The sequence below is a fragment of the Asterias rubens genome, chromosome 13 (assembly GCF_902459465.1).
Source record: "Asterias rubens chromosome 13, eAstRub1.3, whole genome shotgun sequence".
In the NCBI taxonomy this organism is placed as follows: Eukaryota; Metazoa; Echinodermata; class Asteroidea; order Forcipulatida; family Asteriidae; genus Asterias; species Asterias rubens.
Genome location: NC_047074.1, coordinates 1,864,415 through 1,888,723, shown reverse-complemented (window position 1 = coordinate 1,888,723; position 24,309 = coordinate 1,864,415). Strand labels below are relative to the sequence as shown.

At 37.9% G+C, this 24,309-nt stretch overlaps 1 protein-coding gene across 1 annotated transcript in view; it reads left to right on the top strand.

Annotated features, from left to right (window-relative positions):
- LOC117298499 (integral membrane protein 2B-like) overlaps nucleotides 1-21,764 on the top strand; it is a 29,978-nt gene extending 8,214 nt beyond the window's left edge. The window contains exons 2-6 of the mRNA XM_033781786.1: nucleotides 9,316-9,477; nucleotides 12,186-12,347; nucleotides 18,626-18,736; nucleotides 20,151-20,301; nucleotides 20,720-21,764. Coding sequence (XP_033637677.1) covers nucleotides 9,316-9,477; nucleotides 12,186-12,347; nucleotides 18,626-18,736; nucleotides 20,151-20,301; nucleotides 20,720-20,808 — 675 coding nt within the window. The 3' untranslated portion in view covers nucleotides 20,809-21,764. The remainder of the gene's footprint in view (nucleotides 1-9,315; nucleotides 9,478-12,185; nucleotides 12,348-18,625; nucleotides 18,737-20,150; nucleotides 20,302-20,719) is intronic.
- Nucleotides 21,765-24,309: the final 2,545 nt, after the last annotated feature.

Genomic DNA, 24,309 nt, shown 5'->3' with positions numbered 1-24,309 from the left:
GCCAAGTTTGTAGCTTAATACACTTATCTGTATGTGACGATATATGCCTTGTTTTGTAGGTCATTAATTACCTTTTTAGACATCCGGTTGTCGACTGAATTTACAAACTCTATATGAGATGAGCAACCCAGCCCTTCAAACTCCCACGACACTATGAGTGAAAGTGACAGGAATCTGTTAAAGTGATGGAAAATACCTGATAGCGGTTTTAGGGACATATTGAGCGAAATTGCCCATCAGTCAAGCGCAGCCCTACATATCACATACCTTGCAGGAAAATACTGTATGTTATTTAAAGCGCCTTGAGCCTCCGACTGAGTGACGGATAGAGTGCTATTATAGAAGCCACTATTATTATTTTGGGTCAATAAAGGCATCAATGCAATAATGTGGTAAAATTAAAGGCAGTGGACACTATTGGTAATTACTCAAAGTAATTATTGGCATTCAACCTTACTTAGTAACATGTAATGGGGAGAGGTTGATAGTATAAACAGTGTGAGAAACGGCTCACTCTGAAGTGACGTAGTTTTCGAGAAAGAAGTAATTTTCCACGAATTTGTTTTTTGAGACCTCGGATTTTTAGAATCGAGGTTTAGAAATCTTGATCTGGATCTGGATATGAATCAACCATCTAAACGCACACAACTTCGTGTGAAAAGAGTGTTTTTTCGTTCATCATTATCTCGCAACTTCGACGACCAATTGAGCTCAAAATTTCACAGGTTTGTTACTTTATGCATTATAATGTGTTGAGATACACAAATTTTCACAGGTTTGTTATTTTATGCATATGTTGAGATACACCAACTGTGAAGACTAGTCTTTGACAATTACCAATAGTGTTCAGTGTCTTTAAAGACATCTGCATTCATCTTGACTGCAGCTGTGGACGACCTGATAATAATATAAAAAGGTCACCTACTACTACTAGCCGATAAGTAAGTCGATAAGCGTTTATGGTGTGGGTTGTGTACTCTATACGAACCGCAGGAAGTTTGCATGAGTTTCTAGCTACCCAAAATAGCGCAGTGGCCACCGATCGACACATGGGGTCAAATCAGTCATAGTGATTCACAGACGAATCTTGCCAAAGCAAACACTTTCGTACGATATATATTAAAGGGCGATGCTGAAAATTGTATGAATCTTTGAATAGGGGAAGGAGGGGGTAAAACACTGTTTTATTTTTTTTTCTTATGAGAGATTTTCTCACATATTTGTTGTTTTCTTTCGAGTGTTACTAGTCATGGTAACATGTCTTTAAATTAATTTTATTTATTATCCTTCAGGATATTGAAAAAAAGAAAGAAAAAGAAAAGACAAAGTAAGTCTCCTGTGCAGTTCTATACAGAAAATGAAACACAATGTTGCGCAGTAATTATGGAACAAAACATGTTGCACTGGCAATATTATTAGTTGTCATTGTGTACTCACTGCCACTTAAAGGCACACGTTGCCTTGGAGCGGTCGAGTTGGTCTTTGGAAAGCGTTTGTAACCGTTTTTTATAAAATGCATATGGCTAGAAAGATGTTGTAAAAGTAGAATACAATGATCCACACAAACATGCCTCGAAATTGCACGGTTTTGCTTTTACCTTGTCGACTAACACTGTCGGCCATTTATGGGAGTCAACATTTTGACTCCCATAAATGGCCGACCGTGTTAGTTCGCACAGTAAAAGGAAAACCACGCAATTTCGAGGCAAACTTGTGTGGATCATTGTATTCTACTTTAAAAAAATCTTTCCAACCATATGCAATTTATACAAAACGGTTACAAACGCTTTTTATAGACCAACTCGTCCGATCCAAGGCAACGTGTTCCTTTAAACCAGTGATGTTTCAACATTGACACCAAGGGCGTTGTCACACTATACAGAAAAGATAATCATAGTATCAACTTAGGGTGGTGAAAAAACACTAGTGTATTCTTTTTTTTGCAGACTTGCGTGTTATTTTAACACCATACAGTGTAAACGTTGATCTTTGTTTCAAGTGTCTCTATGTGTGTCATTACCCATCGTGTCAATTTTAATGCCTCAGTTTATGCAGGGAATTTGAATTGCACAGACTTTCATGACCTTATGGGTGTCTTGTTTTAACGCTATGTACGAAGTGTCAACAAAAGAAGTCATCATAGTCACAACGTACTCGAAATACTGTGGACGTACACATGTCCACATAGTGTCGTTTACAGTGTTGAATAATGTGAAGTGTAAAGGAAACAAAGAAATGTCCACACATTGAATGCAAGTTCGAAACTCATTCTATATCTTTGCATCCCTGTGGAGACATTTTTTTAAATTTTCTTTGTCCATGTAGATAAGAACCCCTCGTATTCATTGTGGAGTACCCCCAAGGCCTTAGACATTCCATATGAAGACCTTGTTTCTTGTTGCCTGTTCTGTTTTGTGCCCGGTCTCCATAGTAATCATGGACTCATAAAGATATGTGTTTTTGTGTGAGTATCGACTTTGCATACACAATATGCCTTGGTCCCCTTAAAATGCTCCAGTGGGAACGATAATTCCCTCTTTGGGAGAACATTCCTCAGTGACATTGCCCTTTCAAAAACGAAGCTAACATGCCTGCAGCACAAACATACGGATTATGTGCATAATAATGGAGTATAGTTTCCATTGAACTCAACATTTGAATGCGGTAAACCTATAGTTATGTTAATACGCCGTTATAAAAACAGCTAAGAGCAGAGTTTCCCAAAATAGCCTACTACAAAGTAGAAGTGGTTATCCTAAAACAATAATCATTATAAACAGTGTACAATAAAAACTACAGAGCAGAGCTAAACTTGAGTGTTCTAACACCCCTGCCGCCTACCCGTGTATTTTGAAAGATGACTAGAGAGCGACCTCGAACTTTTAGCCAACTGCCGCATTTCCGTTTCAAGTCTAGCATTGCATCTGCGTTAGCTTGTCAGCGCCCTTTACACAGGAAACTATTTGCTGGATATCGGTGGGTTCTGAACGGTGTAGTAATTGGATTTAGCTAAAAAGACCCGAAGGCTGTGAGGAAGATAGGAGGAGACTGTGTATTTGGCTATATTTAGAAAATGTCAAAAGGAATCTTACGGTAATCAGGTTTTTGCCTGTGCCAAGTTTGAGGGAACTTTGTTTCGGCTCAACTTTTTGTTTAAGCAGTGTAAACAAAGGATTATTAACGGTGCAAGTCAAAAACAAACTTAAACGTACCTTCACCTTCTATTTGACTGCGGACATGTTAATGTATATAGAGCCACAGTTTGCGCTTTTCCCATCGACAAGTGTTAGTGTATGGACGAAGACGAATGAAAGAATAGAAAAACCAACAACAAAAAGAACACCAACAGCAGCAGCAACCATCAACAGCAGCAAAAACAACAACAACAACAACAACATCAACATCAACAACAACAACAACAACAACAACAACAACCACAACCACAACAACAACAACAACAACAACAACAACAACAACAACAACAACAACAACAACAACAACAACAACAACAACAACAACAACAACAACAACAACAACAACAGCAACAACACCAACAACAACAACACCACCAACACCAACAACACCACCAACAACAACACCAACAACAACAACAAGAACAACATCAACAACAACACCAACATCAACAACAACACCAACAACAACAACAACAACAACAACAACAACAACAACAACAGCAACAACACCAACAACAACAACACCACCAACACCAACAACAACACCAACAACAACACCAACAACAACAACAAGAACAACATCAACAACAACACCAACATCAACAACAACAACAACAACAACAACAACAACAACAACAACAACAACAACAACAACAACAACAACAACAACAACAACAACAACACCAACAACAACAACAACAACAACAACAACAACAAGAACAACATCAACAACAACAACAACAACAACAACAACAACAACAACACCAACACCAACACCAACACCAACACCAACACCAACAACAACACCAACAACAACACCAACAACAACAACCACAACTACAACAACAACAGCATCACTTACAACAACCACACGAACGTCGATAACCACAGCAGCAGCAACAACAACAACAACAACAACAACGTCGACATCAACTACAAAAACAACATCAACACAGCTTCAAACATTTTGTTCGTCTATATGATTTTTAACTGTACCTATGTGTTGCCCTTTGCATGAAAGAAATGGTTTTTTTTCTTTGCTTTAAACATAACTCAATATAATGCGACACCATTGAGCCCAAAAACATGTTTTGGGGAAGAAAAAATGACCTCATTAAAACAACAACTTAGTTCAGGACAAAGGAAACACAATTTTAAAGATGATTTAAATCATCTCTAAATTGCGTTTTCCATGGTGATTTTAATAATCTATCTTTAAATTGTGTTCTCCGTTGTGATCAAAACAAGTTGTTTTAAAGTGCAGCTCAAATGTTTAATTTCTTGGTTGCAATAATTGCATTTATTTATTCTGCCTAAAAAGTGACATTTTAAGTATACAATTATAGGTGCACATAGCCACGCTACGCACGTTTGAAGAAAACATGACCAGAAAAGTCTAATTTCAAATGCAAAGTTCATTAATATGATAACTAGACTGGGACACAGCATTTTAGGGCAAACAAACAAATAAACCACAATTTTAATTGTCCATTTATCCTCATTTGATTTCCTTTGGGAAATTAACTCTCTGAGAAACTGTTTCTTAAGACAGCCTGCGGATGGGATTACTTATAAACGGCCGCTGAAAGAACTGGAAATTATATACAATTATACTTGCAAGTTTGACTTGCGAAAGCTGATTTAAATTGCAATAAACACAGTCTTAAACCATAACTTAAAGTCAGGGTAGGATTTTCGTTTACTCTTCACGTTAATGGCATACATAATTTCTTGGTAAGGATCAAGGACGAAAACTTCAAAGCTTTTAAGTTTGCATTTAAATTTCGAGACATTTATTTCCATTCCAACATAAAAAAAAAACAGTAACAGATTTCAGGCATAAAGTCTTTTGCAGCAATCTGAAGGCGGCCCAAATCTTGTGCTACAAATGCGCAGCTTTTTTTCTTCCATAATTTACTTCGACTTTGATGACCAAATGGAGCAATTTTTTTAATTTTAGCTTATTTTATCAACGCCAAGTGAGAATATTGCAGCCGATTTCACGAAACGCCAGGATTAATCCTATCTCGAGTTAGGACGAGTAACCCGTCCTAACTTAGGATGGGTTCAATGCGTCCCAACGTCCTAAGTCCTAAGATAAATCTTAAGGTAGGAAGAGTTTTGTGAAACCGACGGCTGGGCTCCCACAATTACCAAAAGCACACACTGTCTTCAAAATTGCTGCTGCTTGTATAGTCTTTATTAATTTAGTGCAATTAGAATTATAATGTATAATGTATATGAGCTGCATTCGCGTCATCAATGCCTGAAAACAGACCAGTTATAAATGTTACCATAGTGATTTGTGATGTGACGTCTGACTTTCCTTAGCAATTAAGACTGCTACGCAGTCTAGCTGTTTGTGAATTCGGTCTATATCATTAATTTAGATCTCCACACGTACAACAGTCATTTCTAGGTTAATGTGATACCTGCACACCTCTGGTATTTTTGTCAAAGACCGGGGCCCAATTTCATGGCTCTGCTTACCGTAAGCACATAATCGGCGCTTACGGAAGCAGGGAATTCTGTGCTTACGGCAAGCCTATTTCACGGGTTAGCTGCGAATTTGGGCTTCTGCGCGGGCGCACTCCACGTTACTAGGCATTCTACGCTGAAGAGGCTAGCGCAGAAATTCGGCGCTTGCACGTAAGCGGGGAATCGTGATCGTAAGCGCGGAATTCGGCGGTAAGCAGAGCCATGAAGAGTTTTCACTTGGTGTATCCCACCATGTTATGCATACAAAACATATCTGTGAAAGTTTTGACTCAATTGGTCATCGAAGTTGCAAGAGAATAATGAAAGTTAACACTCGTTGTTGTACAATTTTGTGTGTACTTTCAGATGCCTATAGAAGGGGTCTCAGTCCTGAAGTATTTTATTTGTAATGAATCATTTATTTATTTAATAATTGATAGATCGATTTGTTTATTTATTTGTTTCTGTATTTATTATTGTATTGTTTATTTATACATTTTTAAGCGATTGCTTCACCAACATGCGAACTGAAGACGGGGTTAGTTCGTGCATATTATTATTATATCAAATGCAATGTTGTATTGTTCAGTATTATGCATGTAAATAATTTATAGGTATCAATTCAAATTAACAGAGGCATCGTACACCTAATAATAATTAACAATTATAACTCTCATGCTCAGGCTTAACATATATATTTGTGTACGATACAAAGATTTTAATTACCAGCCCTAACCACCCCACTCGTAATAAACGTCATAAATCTCTCCCCTCCCCCCCCCCCTCAATAAACGAGCAACATAACATCCTGGAAGCAATTTCACCTCCCGGGGATTTTAGTTGGATACATGCAAGCATTCTCCGCAGGGAATCATGATGAATAAAACATAATCCATTCCCCTACCTAGGCCCGTATAGCACTTAAAACACAGCGGATAAGTCAGAGATTTGGGGAGTTGCAAATAAAAAGTCATTATTCCCTTTAAAGGGTTTAGTACGACACGAAACACAAACGTCCACAGATTTACATGTAACTTTACACGGTTTGAAGATAATGATTGTAGACAACTTTCCTTGAAATGTTACTTGCTGAGATGCTGTAGTTTTGGAGAAATGAGTAAAACAATTTTACACAAATAATGTTCGTCTCGGGTGTGTGCGCTGTACAACAGATTTACGCGACTCTTTTAAAAATATTGCTCTGCGATCTTCACCTTTTTTTTCCTCAAAAACTTGACTACTAATGAAGCTGAACCTTCTACAGGTAAATTGTTTTGCATCATGTACATGTTCATTCACAGTGAGTAGGGATTCATGTCATGACAAAAATCTTGATCTACAAAAAGTATCAAAACCTTTTAAACAAAGTAACGAACAAACCAAGCAAACAAACACACACACAAACAAACAAACAAACAAACAGTCATCTCTTTAGATGCAATTTCCCCATTTATCTTTCTCTTCCCGCTCCCTTGCTTTTCCCTTCTCTCTCTTTCTCTTCGAACATCATCATTAAGACTTGCAGTCATGAATCAAAACTTCATATCATCCAGCACTAGTTGTGTACTCCATGATCCAGGGAAGTCACAGGGAATCCGTTGGGCAACCTGGTAGAATCCGTGCTTAAAGGCACATGACTCGATTGGTATACCCACATTAGTTGTTCGCATACTAACTTACTCGGTGACGAGCGATGGGGAGCTTTTGTAGTGTAAAACATTGTGAGAAACGGCTCCCTCTGAAGTAACGTAGTTTGTTGTATAGAAACGATTTCTTACTCAAATTATTTGAATTGAATTCGAGACCTCAGCTGAGGTCTCGAATCGAATTCAACGTACGTGAAAAGCACACAACTTGTTCGACCAGGATGCTGTTTCTCTATACAATTTTCTAGCAACTTCGACGACCAATTGGCTCAAATTTTTACAGGTTTGTTATTTTATGCATATGTTGAGATACACCAAGTGGGAAGACTGGTCTTTAACAATTACCAATAGTGTCATGTGCCTTTAAACAGCTCCCGACGTATATCAATTGCAATCATCAGACAATATATCCACGCATCTTTAAAGCACTCACCCCTAGCCCCGTGATTGGTCAGAACTAAATGAAAACGACTGAGTTGATGCATTAAGCCTTAAATAACAATCACCCAAGAGAATCAACTTGACTTTAATGACTTCATGTACTTGCTTCGCGCTGCTGTATCAAGCCGAAATTAATGACAGTGACCGAGTTAAATTGGCTGTTTCTACTTTGTAATATTATAGAAGGTTTAGTGATGGAGTTGCGCTCTTGATGATACGATAATGAAATGTTGAAAACGGTCAGAGATGTTCCGATAAATATATTTAACAATATCACTATCTATCCCTCTGAAGTAACCTAGTTTTTAGAAAGAGGTAATGTATCACTCAGGTATTGAAAGACTTCAGGTCCGAAGCCTTTTATTAGGTTTCATTTGTGCAATAAGTGTGTTCTTTTCTTTCATTTCATTTCATTTTCATCAGTGTAAATGTTCACATGCATACTGTATGCATAATGTCGGGCTACACCAAGGGAGAATCGTGGTCTGTGACAATTACCAAAGGTGTCAATTGCCTGTAGCATCGACGTAAATCGCAGTTAACTGAGGTCTGTGGAGATTGTTGGTTTTGCTGATGATGGAGACTGGGTTGGGGGGGGGGGTTGAGGGATTTTGGAACAAGTTGGAAGGGATTGGAATGAATTGTGTTTGTTTCAGTTAGCAACGGCTGACAGTTTGTAGGATTGATGCTTTGGTCAATAAATTTATAATGAATATATCCATTAACAGAAATATTGATTATGCATAACTGGCGGTTTCATCAGGCACTTCGACCAGATTGATACTGCTGACAACGAAAAAGTGTGGATATTATATTTGCACAATCGATATTACCAAACCGATGATTTACTGAGCAAGCGCTTTTAAATTGGGTTAGCGATACCTGCATTTGAAGGTAACACCGATATCTAGTATCGATATGGAGGTACTCGATACTAAATGACGGGGGGTAGGGGAATATGTACAACATCAAACAATTTGAAAAGTCCATGCATGTTCCTCGGAAATTTACACAAACAACGGGAAGTGATAGTTAGGAGTTGAGCTAATTAGTTCTGAAGCCCAGGGTCTTAAAGGCGGCTCAAAGATGTGCCCGGCTGACAGGAAAGATGGCTTTATAACGGCAAAGAAAAGTAATCATCAGTTCGAGCACCCCTCTTTTTTTTTTTTTTTTTTTTTTTTTTTTTGGGGGGGGGGGTGTTATCCCCCCGCCCCTTCTTCTTTACATGGTCGTTTTTCCAGCACCATAACCGAATTCTGAAACGACGCTGTCTTGTTGAAGAAGGAGGAGAACAACAAATTATTGAAAATCTACTTATCAGGGAATTTTTAACATTGTTAAGAAAATCGGTATAGTAGGGGCCTAATTTTTTATTTTGTTTTCCTCATCAATTAGGAAATTTCAGACAAAAATGTTTAAAGGGATGTTTTCTACTATCATCATCAGTAGACCGTGTAAAATCTGTGTGATCTTATAGACAAGCTTTACTTTCCAATCATGTAATGTTCCTTTAAGCAGATATTTTACGTGTTAGGATTGTCTCTCTTGTTTTGCAGTGCAAAGAGTGCGATGTAAACTTGACCAAGTCCTCCCACCCAGAAGTAACGCCGACGCACCATCAGACGCGGTGCTGGACATTCGGCATCTCGGCGTGTTGCATCTTCAGTCTGGTAGCGTCGGTGGGACTGTTTGGGCTACTCTACTCGGCAGCCAGACCGGTTAGTTTAATTATTTTTGTCGCTTTTCAATAATAATAGCTGAAGACCCCCATCTGGTCAATGTGCAATAGGTGTTAGGAAGGGGGGGGGGGGGGGGTCTGAAGGATTAACCATGTTTTGGGTACCTGTTCATGTTTGTTGTGTTGTCATTTAGCCTTCGGGAAATACACGGCTAGCGTGAAACGTAGGCCATTAATTATGTTTTTCTGCATCATGCCAAATGATTACACTATAACCTATAGTGAATTTCCACAGCAAAGAATTACATTAGAGACACAAGCTTTCTGGAAGCTACAAGCTCAACGAAACACAGATAAAGACTCTGCAAGGGTCGAAAAGTCAGGTCATTAACTATCTTGCTTGCATCACGCCAATACATTGTACCTATAGATAGCGAATTTTATACGCAGCAGAGAATTACATTTGTTGCGTTTTGACACATGTCCTTTTGTTTGGTAAGTTGTTTGCAGGAGCTTTTTATTTCTCATTATGCCAGCATTATTTGTGACATTCTTGATACGTTGTAAATGTTGGGTAATATTGTCAAAGACCAGTATCCCTACGTGGTGTATTCGAAAGTCGGTAATAATAACAAATCTTTGAATTTTGAGCTCAAACAAGACAAGACAGAAACATTTTGCCCATTAGGTTTTCCAACTCCCTGTGGAATATTTCGTTTTCCTGGATGTAAAACTCCAATTCGCTTTCCCTTGCCTCCGGGGTTGAATAGAGGGCCGTTACTTTGAACGTTTTGGGAAGAGGTTATGCTGATTGAGTTCGTATTAATCATTCGTTGAACGAGGCGGCCTTTGTAAACCTCGTTCCCACAGCTCCTCTAATCTGACATAAATCTGTGTCCATGTTTTGGTGTAGATTAATCCTTTGAAGAGAACTCCCCCCCCTCCCCCCAAATCCCTTGTGTCTGATGGTTATCCAAGGAAGTACGAATTACAATTTTTTTTTATACATTTCGTGTTAATACACATGATTCAAACACATTCGACATTCGTAGTGCTCCGAGCTATAAATACACATAGTTGTACGACGGGGTTCAATCCCGTTGCGTCCCGGCCAATTAAGACGTGACCTTTGACATTAAGCAACAGGTGCGCTCTCGGGGGCGACTAACCAATCAGGAAATGAGCCCTGTAAGAGATTGGTGCCCATGCGCAGGGCGTCCCCTTGCACTCGTTTTTTTTTTTTTTTTTTTTTTTTTTTTTTTTCATTTATAATTTGTAGTTAGGCAGTAGCGTAGTAGTAGTAGTAGTAAGTTAAAATTGGCAGGGTGCCAGCTCAGTCTTGATTTCATTAACATCAAGGATCTGAGAGATTTGCCCCTGTCAACTAATTTCCTGTCCCCCCTCGCGTCAGGAAGTTCTGCTAGGGGACCTGACCCCCTACCCCGTGATTCTCTCTAGCTACCCCCCCCCCCCCTCTCACCAAACTAAGTGCCAAAACGGACCACCGATGTTCCCATTTGTTACTTTGTTACTTTATCTTGTTTTTTTTTTACCATTCCCAAATCATACAGCTGTAGAAATTACAAAGGCTGAAGGGGGAAGATTGGAGCACCGTTTTGGACGATAACGTTGTAGTCAATCGTATTACTTTGCAGTCTGCTACGCTATAAATCAATAGTAACTAACTTAGATGGATTCGCGCGTGTTTTTCATCTACTTGAAAACATCACGGTAACATGTGTTTCGTTGAGCTTGTAATTTCCCGAAAGCTTCTGTCTCTAATGTAATTCTCACTGCTGCACAATCTCGCTATAGGTACAATGCATTGGTGTGATGCAAGCATCATAGTTAATGGCCAGACGTTTCGACCCAGAGTCTATTTATGTGTTTCGTTGAGCTTGTAATTTCCAGAAAGCTTGTGTCTTTAAAGGCAGTGGACACTATTGGTAATTACTTAAACTAGTTACTAGCATAAAACCTTACTTGGTGACGAGTAATGGGGAGAGGTTGATAGTATAAAACATTGTGAGAAACGGCTTCCTTTGAAGTGACATAGTTTTCGAGAAAGAACTTATTTACCGCGAATTTGATTTCGAGACCTCGGATTTAGAATTTGAGGTCTCAAAATCAACCATCTAAACGCACACAACTTCGTGTGACAAGGGTGTTTTTTCGTTCATTATTATCTCCCAACTTTGACGACCAATCGAGCTCAAATGTTCACAGGTTCGTTATTTAATGCATATCATGAGATACACCAAGTGAGAAGACTGGTCTTTGACAATTATTAATTGTGTCCAGTGTCTTTAATGCAATTCTTTGCTGTGCATATTCGCTGAAGGTAAAATGTAATAATTTTGGCATGATGCAAGTAAATATAGTTGAATGGCCTGACGTTTCAACCCTAGCAGAGTCTTTCTCGATGGCTAAATGACAACACAACAAACATGAACAGGTAACTAAGTGTATCATAAGAAGTCAACTGGAAAAACATGATTTCTCTGACTCTCTCTCTCTCTCGCTATCCATGTATTTCCACTTAACTGCTTATTTTACACTTAGTTACCTGTTCATGTTTGTTGTGTTGTCATTATTAGCCTTCGATAAAGGCTCTGCTACACTCTAAAAACTAAAGAGTTGACCCCAACACTTTCAATCCAAATGTTTAACCCAACAGAACTTTAAGGTCCCAACATAGTTTGTTGGTATTTAACGTAGTCTCATTTCAAGTTTGTTTCCACCCAATAGGTAAGCTACGCAGCCGGCGAGTGCGAGTACCCGATATTTGCAGAGGAACAGCAGAAAGTATTCGAAGTAATGACGGCTGATGAGGAGACTAGGATAGAGACGTTTGATGTACCACAGATCAACGAGAACCACCCAGCAACGGTGCTCTACGATTTCTATAATGTAAGAAACCAAATAATTGAGTCCAGACCTGGGCCCAATTTCATAAAGCTGCTAAGCCCAACATATTTGCTTAGCATGAAATGTCTGCATGGATAAAAACAGGATGACCAAACAAATTTCCACGTGATTTTTAGGATAAGCAAACAACAGCTGAATACCAGTAACAAGAAATATGCAACAAATTAAAATTTGGTTGGTAATACCGTTGTTTTTTTTTGTCAAGGAAGAAATTTCATGCTAAGCAAATTTGTGTGCTTAGCAGCTCTATGAAATAGAGCTGCCCGTGTTCATTGCCTTGGTGCCCGTATAATGCCCCAGTAGAAATGTCCTCATAGGTTGCCCTAAACAAAGAGAAAAGAGGCCTTGTGCAATTGCCCATTTCAAAAACGAAGCATACAGGCCTGTGAGTCGCACTGGACACTCTCTTAAGGCACTTGACACTATGTGAAAATACCGAAAATAATTCAACCATAAAAACTTACTTGGTGACGAGAATTGGAGGGTAGATAATAATATACAACATTGTGAGAAACGGCTCCCTCTGACATAACACAGTTTTTGAGAAAGAGGTAATGTCTCACTGAAATATTAAAAGACTGCAGGCCTGAAGCCTTTTAGTATGCCATCCGCGAGCGCACACACAATGTGTTCAACAAAGGTGTCAAAGACCAGTAATTTATGCATATGTTGAGATACACCAAGTGAGAAGACTGCATGGTCTTTGACACTTGCTATGGTGTCAAGTGTCTTTAAAGACACCATATTGGCAATTGTCAAAGACCAGTCTTCTCAGTTGGTGTATCTCAACATAATGCATACAATTACAAACCTGTGAACATTTGAGCTCAATTGGTCATCGAAGTTGCAAGAGAATAATGAAAGAAAAAAAGAAAAACACTTTGTTGCACAATTTGTGTGCTTTCAGATGCCATATTAAAGGCTGCATGAAACTCAGACCTAAAGTTATGTTGATATTTGAGTGAGAAATTATATACTTCTCAAAAACTACGTTACTTCAGAGGGAGCCGTTTCGCACATTGTTTTATACTGTCAACAGGTCTTTATTGCTCAATTAACCAAGTAATTTGTTATACTAACAATTATTCTGAGTACTTACCAATAGTGTCCAGTGCCTTTAAAACAAAATTGATATTGAATGATTGGAGTTTGGACATATTAGCGATATATTTCCTGAAACTAGAGAAATGCAATAAATAATATTCAGTCTCCCATGGCTTAATGTCATTTCATGGACGGACTCTCGGTCATTGCGCCTTCAGGTTTCATAAACCATATTCGACGGCGCTTTTCCACTGAAATAACATGCGAGTTGTTCATGGATGGATAGATGGCTCCAGGCTATAAGGTTCTGACTCGGAACAAAATGTGATGCTTGTTTGGTTTAATAATTTACTCTTAAGGTACTCTTTACTGAAAAAGGAAAAGCAAAACACAACCACAAACATTTATACAACAAAACAAGCCGAAAATAAAAAAGCGAAAAACAAATTTGACACTTTGATCCAAGCATAATGGTGTATAATTTGATGCCTTTGATGTAATTAGACAAAATGTGATGGCTGTTTTGTTTGTTTCTCTTTCTAAAGGTACTCTTTACTTAAAAAAAAACTAAAAAGACAAAACAAGTACAAACAAACACAAAATAGAACGAGCAAAATTTCGAAATAGTTAGAAACAATTTGACGTTTGATCCGAGCATAATTTTTTTTTAATAGTGGTGTATACTTTGATTTCTTTAAAGGCAGTGGACACTATTGGTAATTAGTCAAAATAATTATTAGCATAAAACCTTACTTGGTAACGAGTAATGGGGAGAGGTTGGTAGTATAAAACATTGTGAGAAACGGCTCCCTCTGAAGTGGGGTAGTTTTCGAGAAAGAAGTAATTTTTCACGAATTTGATTTCGAGACCTCAAGTTTAGAATTTGAGGTCTCGAAGTCAAGCATCTGCTGAAAGCACACAACTTCGTGTGACAAGGGTATTTTGTTCTTTCATAGTTTTCTCGCAACTCCGACGACCAATCAAGCTCAAATTTTCACAGGTTTCTTATTTTCTGCATATATGTTGAGATACAGCAAGTGAGAAGCATGGTCTTCGACAATTACCAATAGTGTCCACTGGCTTTAATGTAATTGAACACAGATGGCTGTTTGGTTTGTCAATCATCTCTTAATGTATAGTCTTTACTGAAAAAGGAGAAAAAAACACAGAAAAAAAACACAACCATAAACGCACACAAAACATAACAAGCAACAAGTCAGAAAAACGGAAAACAATTTTGCCATTTTATCGAACGGATTGTTGCTGTATTTTGATGTCTTTATGGTAATCATCCAGATCATAAACCTTGTCAAGCAAAAAAACGTCTCAAATTTGACCTTTCGAAACCCCAAAGCACACAACTTAGTGTGACATGAGTGTTTTTTTTCTTTCATTATTATCTCGCAACATCGACGACCGATTGAGCTCAAATTTCCACAGGTTTGTTATTTTATGCATATGTTGAGATGCACCAACTGTGAAGACTAGTCTTTGACAATTACCTATAGTGCCCAGTGCCTTTAAAGAGGAAATGTGGATTTCATAACTCGGCGACTGCAGTTACATTTCGAGTGAAGCTTTGACTGTACAAGTGTTGCTGCGGTAGAAGCTGAAGTAAAACAGACTTCCGTCATGAATGAAGTCAACGTTGGTGTCACTTCCCTAAACACTCATTTTTTTTCCTTCTGATTTTTCATGTTCTTTTCCTCATCTTAAAGAGGAGTGAGTCACGCTGAGCTGAAAGGAAGAAGCAATCTTCTTGCCCGAGCTCCACCGGATGAACAAAAGCTGTTATGTCTTTTGTTTTACTGTCTGTTTAGTTGTTAACAATGCTAATTGTTATGCAGGAGTCGAGGCTTTGCGTTGTGGGGTACATAGACATTTATTATGGTGCAACCATCTTGAATTTCTCCCGGTGATATCAATGTTTCCAAATCGAGGCTGGAAGAATGAAATAGTCTGGTTCCTATTTGCAAACGATTGTTATAAGTCATTATTGTTATTCGATACGAGGAACATGACCAAGTTGGAGTGATAAAGGTCTATTGGTTTGCGGTAACACCATGTGTGATCTACTTGCATAGGTAGATTATGTCCTTTAGAGAATTGTCTTGCTTTTATATTATACTACCACGGAGTAGACTTTTCGGAATTCGGAAGACATTCTCAGTTCTTAGGAGAACTGTCCTGCCTATTGTTATGTGGCTATTTGTCATGGTGGCTATAGGCCTTTGAAGCTATAGTCTTTGAAAAACTGTTGGAAATTGTAGGAAACACCTACATGAACCAAATATGCCAGGGTACACACTAAACCTTTTCAGTGATTTTTTAGTTTGTTATTTTATGAGTTACTGTCTGTTAGGAAGTTAACAATGCTATTGTTATATGGTTCTTTGGGCGAAAGACCGTTGTCATGATGGATTGGCCTTTGAAGTACAGTCTATGCACTTTTGAAAATTGTTTGCAACGTCTACCAGATATAACAGATCTCACACTTACGGTGATTTTTAGTCTGTTATTTCAAGAGTCGCTGGCTGTTTGGTTGTTGACAATGATATTTGTTGACGATGAGTAGAGCAAGCTAGTCGAAACGTTGAGACCAATTTAAAGAACTGACTCTGCGGCAGTACAATTTAATCACGATCCTAATAAGCTAAAGTAGTAGTCCCAGCCTATTTTCTATACCTTCCACCCGGGTAATAGTTAAAAAGCAGGACAGTTATATTCAGAACTGAGAAGTCTCCCGAACCCCCGAACATCTACTCCGCGGTAGTAGAATAAAGCAAGACAGTTCTCTAAGAACAAACTCTACCTGGCAAGTAGATACACACATGGTGTTTCCGCAAACCAAATATATACATTGATACCTCACCATGCAACGCCTCAAATCCTGTGAACAATCATATTAGTATAATGGTTCTTTGGGCGGAAGATCTTTGTCATGGTGGCTTGACCATTGAAGCTATAGTAGTGAGAACACATGGCATTTGTTTTCCTTTGTACCATTCAAAAAGGTACATTAAAACTAATCAAGTACAATACAAATTATACATATAATTTTGTACACAGTAACAAGAAAGAGAGTCATAAAAAAACATTTCATACACAGTATTTATAATATGTTTCTTATAATATAAGAAGGCTAGTGGCAATCTCTTTCATTAACATATCCTAAGTCGAAGGGGGATACACAGAGCAGACGCTGATATCCTTCAAATATCGTCTGAGTGATTTTCCTCCTTTTATATTACATGGCATTTTCTTGGACTATAGTACCCTGATGTACATCCATTGCACTCACTAGACAAGTCTGCATGCTTATGCGACATCCGCAACTCCTTTATAATGGGGAGATTTAACTCAAAAACATCAATCATTTATAAAAGGTGCTGCTTTCAAAGTGAAAATACTTTGGGTTTTAGTCAATTAGGCGAGCACTCAGTGTATTGCGTTTGGATTCGGACACAAAGGCCGGGTCTGTTTAAGCGGTAGTCTCTATTACAAGTCACGCCTGCAGCAAGATTACATGCGGTAGAAAGACAGCGATTCGGCTTTTGGATGTCGTGGTTGTACAATGTTGTTTGTCAGGTTTAACTTTGAGATGTTTTTGGCACTGCGCACACGCATCAATTAGGTTACAAGCTTGAACCAAGTATCTCAGAAGAAAAGCATAAATAAAGACTGTTGCAAAACTTGAAGCGATAGGTCAAAAACAACAGCAGCAGCAGCAACAACAACAACAACAACGACAAAACAACAACAATAACATCAACAGCAGTAAGAACCACACCAGCAGTGAAAAACAACATCAACACAAAGAACACGGGCAACAACAGAAGCAGCAACAACTACATCAACATCAAACGCATCAACAACACCATCAGCAACAACATCAACAACAACATCATCAACGACATCAACAACAAAATCGCTACAACAATATCAACAACATCAACAACATCAACAACATCGACAGTAACATCAACATCAACAACAAAAGTGGCAGCGGTTGTAACAGCCCTCACTAATATCAATGACTCAACATGGACATCGAGCCGTAAACAACATTTTTGACTACCGATTATAAAAAAAACATGAACATAAGCATCAACACCGAAGCAAATCAATGCCAAAAACGCCCAAAGTACTCAACAACTGCTCAGCATATCCGAGGCTTATGTATGTAAGCGTCTTGGGTGATCGGATTACATGTTGGGTCTGGCAGTCTTTTCTTGACAACTCTTTTAAAAGTAAACCGCGGCTCTTTTAAAATCAAATATTTGCAAGTGCGACCATGGTCCCCCATCTCCAAAAGAGCCAAATCTAAGAGCCTATTCTGAACCGCTCGATTGCTGAGTGACAATAATGATTTGGAGGATTCACGATAGACTTGACAAACGGTCAAATATTGATAGTGGCTACTATGAGGTAATTGGAAATGTCCTTAAAGGTAAAGCTGGTGTCGGTTGTGAATTCTCTTTCTGGACTGCCTCTTTAAACCGCCCGCTTTGATCAATTGCAAGTGCATGTAATAGAAGATTTGAGGCTTTGCACTTGGTTTTAATATCGAGAGAGAACATCAAGTTTATGGCCATGACAGCTGTATCGTGTTATTGATTAACCAGCATGCTAAACCTTATGACGTCACTTGGTATCTCCTTCATCAACGCATGTATTAGAGGAGAGTGTTCTTACTGGGTAAACGACAGACACGCCATTTTGGGAGATCTATTTGTATGGTGTCCGGTGGATTGATTTGCTCTTTTTATATTATTTTTTAGACGCAAGTTCGCCCCAAACAAGGGTAGAAATCACTCTTAGTATGGGGCTACAACAAAAGAAAAAACATGTTTAATGTAAAAAGAACTAAGGTGAGCTGAAGGTATTAATTATTATTCTGGCGGTTGCTGTCAACAGTTTACCCAGACCTCAACATTGAGGGCGCTGTTTATGTAAAAACAAAATCCCCGGAATGAAAATCAGACTTTAATACTGGAATGTGCAACAACCTCTCATGTAGTGACATCAAAGTATGCACTTACAGTTAATTTGGTTCTAAGCCCGCTTAATAAATGTTTACTTTTTTTCTGAAATGTTTTTGGCTCTCTTAATTTATTGGCACCTTTTTTATGTGGATGAACTTTTTGTTATTTTTGCACAACACATCATCAGTTTTGTTCATTAATACATTTATTTACTTTCTTTTCTATTTCTAGGAGGTAACGGTGTATCTTGATCGAGCTGAGGAGGTATGTTTCATAATGAAGCTTAACAGATCGCAGGTAGTCCAGCCTAAGACGCTGCTTGAAGCTTTTGTCAGATATATTGTAAGTTTCTCAAACTTATAATGTTGTTCTTCTCTTCTCTTATTTTTCCTTGTCGTGATATATAAACACATAACATGCTAAGCACTGTTTGAAGCTTTGAATGGTTGTGGATAAAGAGACTATAACTTGCCGTTACCATGTGTAAACCTCTTTTGGTGAAAATGGTGGCCCTTAAACAGAGCTGGTTCGGTCTCCTGAAGACGAGCAGGGTGTACTGTTCGAAACGTCGATACCACACCGGCTCTTCTCAGAGCCAGCACTCCCATAAAAGAGATGTACACTTGCTTGTACCCACAAATTGTCTATTATTTATAGATGATTTTTATTGCTGCAGCTGTTTACTACTGTTATTTTTGTTGATGATGATTGTAATTTGTAATTGTGAAGGCATGGTTCCTTACAAATGCAATGGGAGGCATTTGTCTTGTTGCCCCTTGGTCTAGTCATGACCTCTTTGACCCTATTCATTGCCCCTCGCCACTATATTCACTGTCATATTGCCCCTCTTTATTAACTGTTTGCCCCTTGAAATGTTCTAATATCATTTTGAGTTTCCCCTTTGAAAATGCATTGTACTAAGGACAATTGTCTTTAGAGGAAAACTACAGTGTTTTGACATTATTGATTTCCTGTTTAACTTCACAAATTTGTCAAACATTTTATGTTTGTTACATTTTACTTGTTTTTCTCCTTCAATATCTTTCCTTCAATCTCTTCAAGTTTTTTCCTTGAATCTCTTCAATATTCACAAGAGATCAATTTCAAATGATGTTGTTATGTTGTTTGTGAAATTTGATGCATTTCCTCATCTTTGAATCTTTTGCATTATTTGTATTTTTGCATTATTTGAAATCATATTTTGTGCTGTGCTTATGTTGTACCATTTATTGTGTGTGTGATTTTCTATGAATAATTTTTATTGTTTTATCTGACAACTTGAATTTGATTATTTGCAATGGTTATAATTCTCATTTCTGTGCAATTGTATTGAGGCATAATTTTATGCCGACTTTTATGCAATAACAGTGTTCTTGTTTGTTTCAGGTTGGATTCAAATGACATCAATATTTTATAGAGATTCCAATTTATTTTAGGCCTATTGGATATTTTGAAATAATTATATACATTGTGGTGTTATTTATTGCTATGAACTTTCTTTGAACTTTACTTCTAATCTTAAATTAGAATTATTGCCTAATTATTCATAGGCCTAATCCAGAAGTGTTATGATGTATATGTTAATGTGTAACTGTATACAAGCTCTCCAGAATACAATATGTGTGTTTATTTATATTTTGTGTTGTCAATTTGATTTTATAAATATTTAGTGATAGGCCTACGCATTATCGTTTAGATTGACATTAACATTGCGAATTAGCAGGATAATAAACTGTTATTTGTTATACGTTTTCAGAAGGGTGATTTCTCGCTTGATTTCGATGTAATTCGCGAGACGATGCACGTCGACGGACCGCCAATTTCCGACATCGCTCATTTCGGTGCGGGAACCGATATCCTCTGCCACGATTTGCCCGTATACCGCCTGACTCATTCAAACTCAAAGGGTAAGGGGACTAGTCTAGTTATAAATCCTGTCCTCCATGACTTGTTGTGGTGCTAATTTCACAAAGAGCCAAGAGTAGGTTTTTGTTTCTTTTAGTCAATCGAAATTGCTTAATAGCAAAGTCTGATGTCACTACACATGACTTTATAGTATTGTGTGCATGCACCTTTTTTGTCAATGTGAATTTGAGTTATATTTTGCTTATTTTAACTGGTGAACTTTTCCTTTGTAGTTTTCTTGTGGTAGTATTTTACTTTTATGCGCCCTGAAACAGGCTGGCCCTGGAGAGAGGGCAATATAAATGAAATACATTATTGTTGTTATTAATCGTGTACTTTTCTTTAAATCTTTTGGAAACGATAAAAGTAATTAACTACGAAATTGTTTTGTTTTCTCTCCTACCTTATTTTTGTTTACAGCACTACGAAAGAGAAGCATTTCATCTCCAAAACACACTGTAAAATACTTCAATGGTCTACACTTGGTGGAACTCAGTGTGGACTACTAACAAAAAATCTCACCAAATTGTTTGTTTGTGACTGTGCTGGCGATTGGAGGATAAAGTTTGTTTTCATTTACCAATGATTTTTCAAGACAAAATTTGAGTGGATGCACTCCAAGCGATGTCTTGTTTTCCTTATCAGCCGGTACCTCTTCAAACTCTCCTTAGCGGGACATCTATTGTAATTATTTTATTTTATTTTATTTTAATTCTATTTTATTTTTCTTCAATATTGCGCAAAATAAACTCAAATCGGTGATTGTTAGCGTTTTGGAATGTAATTATTTGTTGTGTCTTCGGATCGCTTTCCAACAACATAACGTCAGCAACTCAAATCGTATCCGAAAAACCCCCACGATGAAGTAGTGACGTAATAATATGTTACTACAAACATGCATTCCACTTATGGTTTACTACAAGAAACAACACGCATATTTTGTACAATCTTAACCCACCAAAGCTGATTTTAAACTATAGTTTGACAATTTGTTCAATGTTGATAACGTTTTTTCGAAAACAAAACAATTCTTGTCAAAATGATGTTGGACTCGGAACCTTACATAACTACACATCCTATAGTAAGTGAAGTGTATTGTTCCACATTGAGTTGCCTTACGGTTCTGCCAGCCAATGTGGCTGTGTGGCAACCAGAAATGCCGGCCGAGGTCGAGTTGACTTTCCTTCCCGTCTATGTGTGTTATCCATGTGTACCGTTTATGCAGTTCTAAAAAATATATAATGAAACCGATTTTAACAAGTTGTCACTCGTCGGAGACTTTAAAGAATGCCACTATCCAATTAGAGTAATAGTTGGCATATCAGTTCGTGATGTGTATTTTAAAGAGCTCCTAACAGCCCTCAACGATAATCTAAACAGCGCCCCCTTCGAAATAAATACGTTTACGAAAGCCACTATACCCAGAACATCTGACGTCAAACTTCGAGGCTCGCGAATTACACCAGAGATCTGCTGTTGAGGCCACGTGCATATTCACCTTTGACCTCTCATCATTTCACATGGCCTTCGTGGTTCTAGAGACTCACATTTAAATTAAGCCAACAGTGTATACATAAAGCCAACACCCGTCCTTATCCGTGCGGCCAAAGGGCAGACTAGCCACCATGCTACAAAGCTTCACCATGAAACCATCTCTGTCGCGTTCCCTGTCTACACTGCCATTAATGAGTTAGTATCATTAAACTTTTAAAAAGGGAACCAGACTACCCCCTTTACTTCCGCTTCGGTTAGATTGGATTTGAGTACTTAAAGAGGAGGTGGGGGATAGACCAAGATGGCGGCTCCATGATGAAAACAACTATTGTACATTCACCTGAAGGAGATTGTGTAGAATTCAACTAAAAAGTGCATGCAGCATGCAGTGTAAATAAATAATATGCCATTTTAGAAGAAACACAAGTGTATTTTAATCTCCCCAATCTTTATGAAGGTGGTTGTAACTTTGAAAATGTAACATTTCGGCAACACTGTACTATTACGGCTTCGCCTGATCCTAACTCCAGGTATGATTAGAACTAGGTTTCAAAAATGTGAATAGCGCCCTCTGTCGGCCGCTTTTGTGGTTGCTGTACGATTTTATTTGTAGCGCTGGTAACCGTGAGCCCTATATGGCTGCCTTATTTCTTTGCTAACCTGTGAAAATACGCTTACATCTTAGCATTTTTATCGGCTACGGTGAGCACGAAACTGTCGAGATGAGCTGCGAGTGGAGTAATGCTCTCTGATTAAAAAAAAAAATAATAAAAGAGAAACTTGCCATTGAACCAGAAAAGAGATTTAAGATTCTCAGCACCAAAGATGTTTTTATAATTATTGGTATGCTGCACAAATCTGGAATTTGAGTTTTGAATTAAAATGAAAGAATAGCTCAAAAGCATTGTTGTTGAAAGGAAGGTACACGTTTGGTAGTTACTCAAAACAAATATTAACTTAAAAACTGACTTGGTAACGAGCTTTGTAGAGCTGTTGATAATACAAAACATTTAGGGAAACGACTCCCTCTGAAGTAACGTAGTTTTTGAGAAAGAGGTAGTTTCTCACTGAAATAATATTCCTATCTGAAAGCACACAAATTCGTCCAATAAGGGTGTTTTTTTCTTTCATAATTTCTCGCAACTTCAATGACCGACTGAGCCCAATTTTTCAAAGGCTTGTTATTCTATGCTTATGATGGGATACACCAGGTGAGAACACGGGTATTTGACAATTACCAAACGTGTACAGTGCCTTTAAATTAATTAACAGTAAGTGTAAAATTAATATTCATTTTGCATGCTCGAATGAAATTAATGTTTGAACAATTAATATGGAATGCGAAACTGCCTAACTGCGCTACTGCTGGACATGTACTGCTTGTATGCGCGAATAATTATATTAATTAAAAAATTAAAACAAACTAATTATTTGGAATAAGAACAAGCCATCAAGTATTATTAATTGTACCTTTTCTGCTGTCTAATATTTTTGTCTGCCCCTTAACAAATCATGTTTACTTCAAAGTGTTAAGTTTAAAGTAAATCTATGGACACTGTGGTTTCTTTGTCCTACAAAAAGTACATAGACCCTTTAAATTGTGTATTATTCTGGTTTTATTATGCATGGACATCTCACGTCTTTGAATTGGCTGGAAGTAAAACAAAAACAAAACATGGTTGCCATTTCCCATACATTGCTAAATCGATATATTTTGTTAACTCTTGACATAAATTTAAATAAACGATATTTTAAATTGACAAAACTAATATTTTCTGAGTGTTTTGTTTTCTAGAACCTTTTCCCAAGCCGGTTTCCTTTTGAGTGACGATAGCATGACGTTATAAGTAGCCTTGATCAAGGCGGTCCAGCCAGCCGCGACCGGCATAATCAGAGTCCCCACTGAATTCCGCCAGCGCCCTCCATGCATAACACGAAGCGTGCATATAATACGTGTACAACGTATGTACACGTATGTACTTGTATCATTATATGTACGATGTACATTACATTGAGTACTTTCTGTTGTTTGCGCCACGCGTACGAGGTTGAAAGACACGACCGTACTCACGACTTCGTACTGCATGTAGTTGTTGCCGAATCGTGCCGCACACCGGGCCGGGCACTCTACGCCAACAGCCTTGCATCAAGGCTACGTAGTAGCTGTTTTGTTTGACCATGACAAAGTATGATTACTCCATTGTACTGTGGTAGGAAGATAGTTCAAGCCATGCAGCTTGTGTACTATCTGAATTATCATGGCATCCAACGTCATCACAAACAAACCCTAACCCTAACCCTAACCCTAACCCTAACACAAACAATAGATCTTATAAACACAGCTGCTACCGTTTATTGTCTTGTAGTTGAAACAATCAGAACCTGGCCGTTTGTAATTAAAACTCAAATTGTAATTATTGTAAATATCCATAGACAACAGTTGTACAGATTTTGATTGGTCAAATTGACTACGTCGGCTAAAATGTAACCGATCAAAATGAAGAAACAAATTTCCA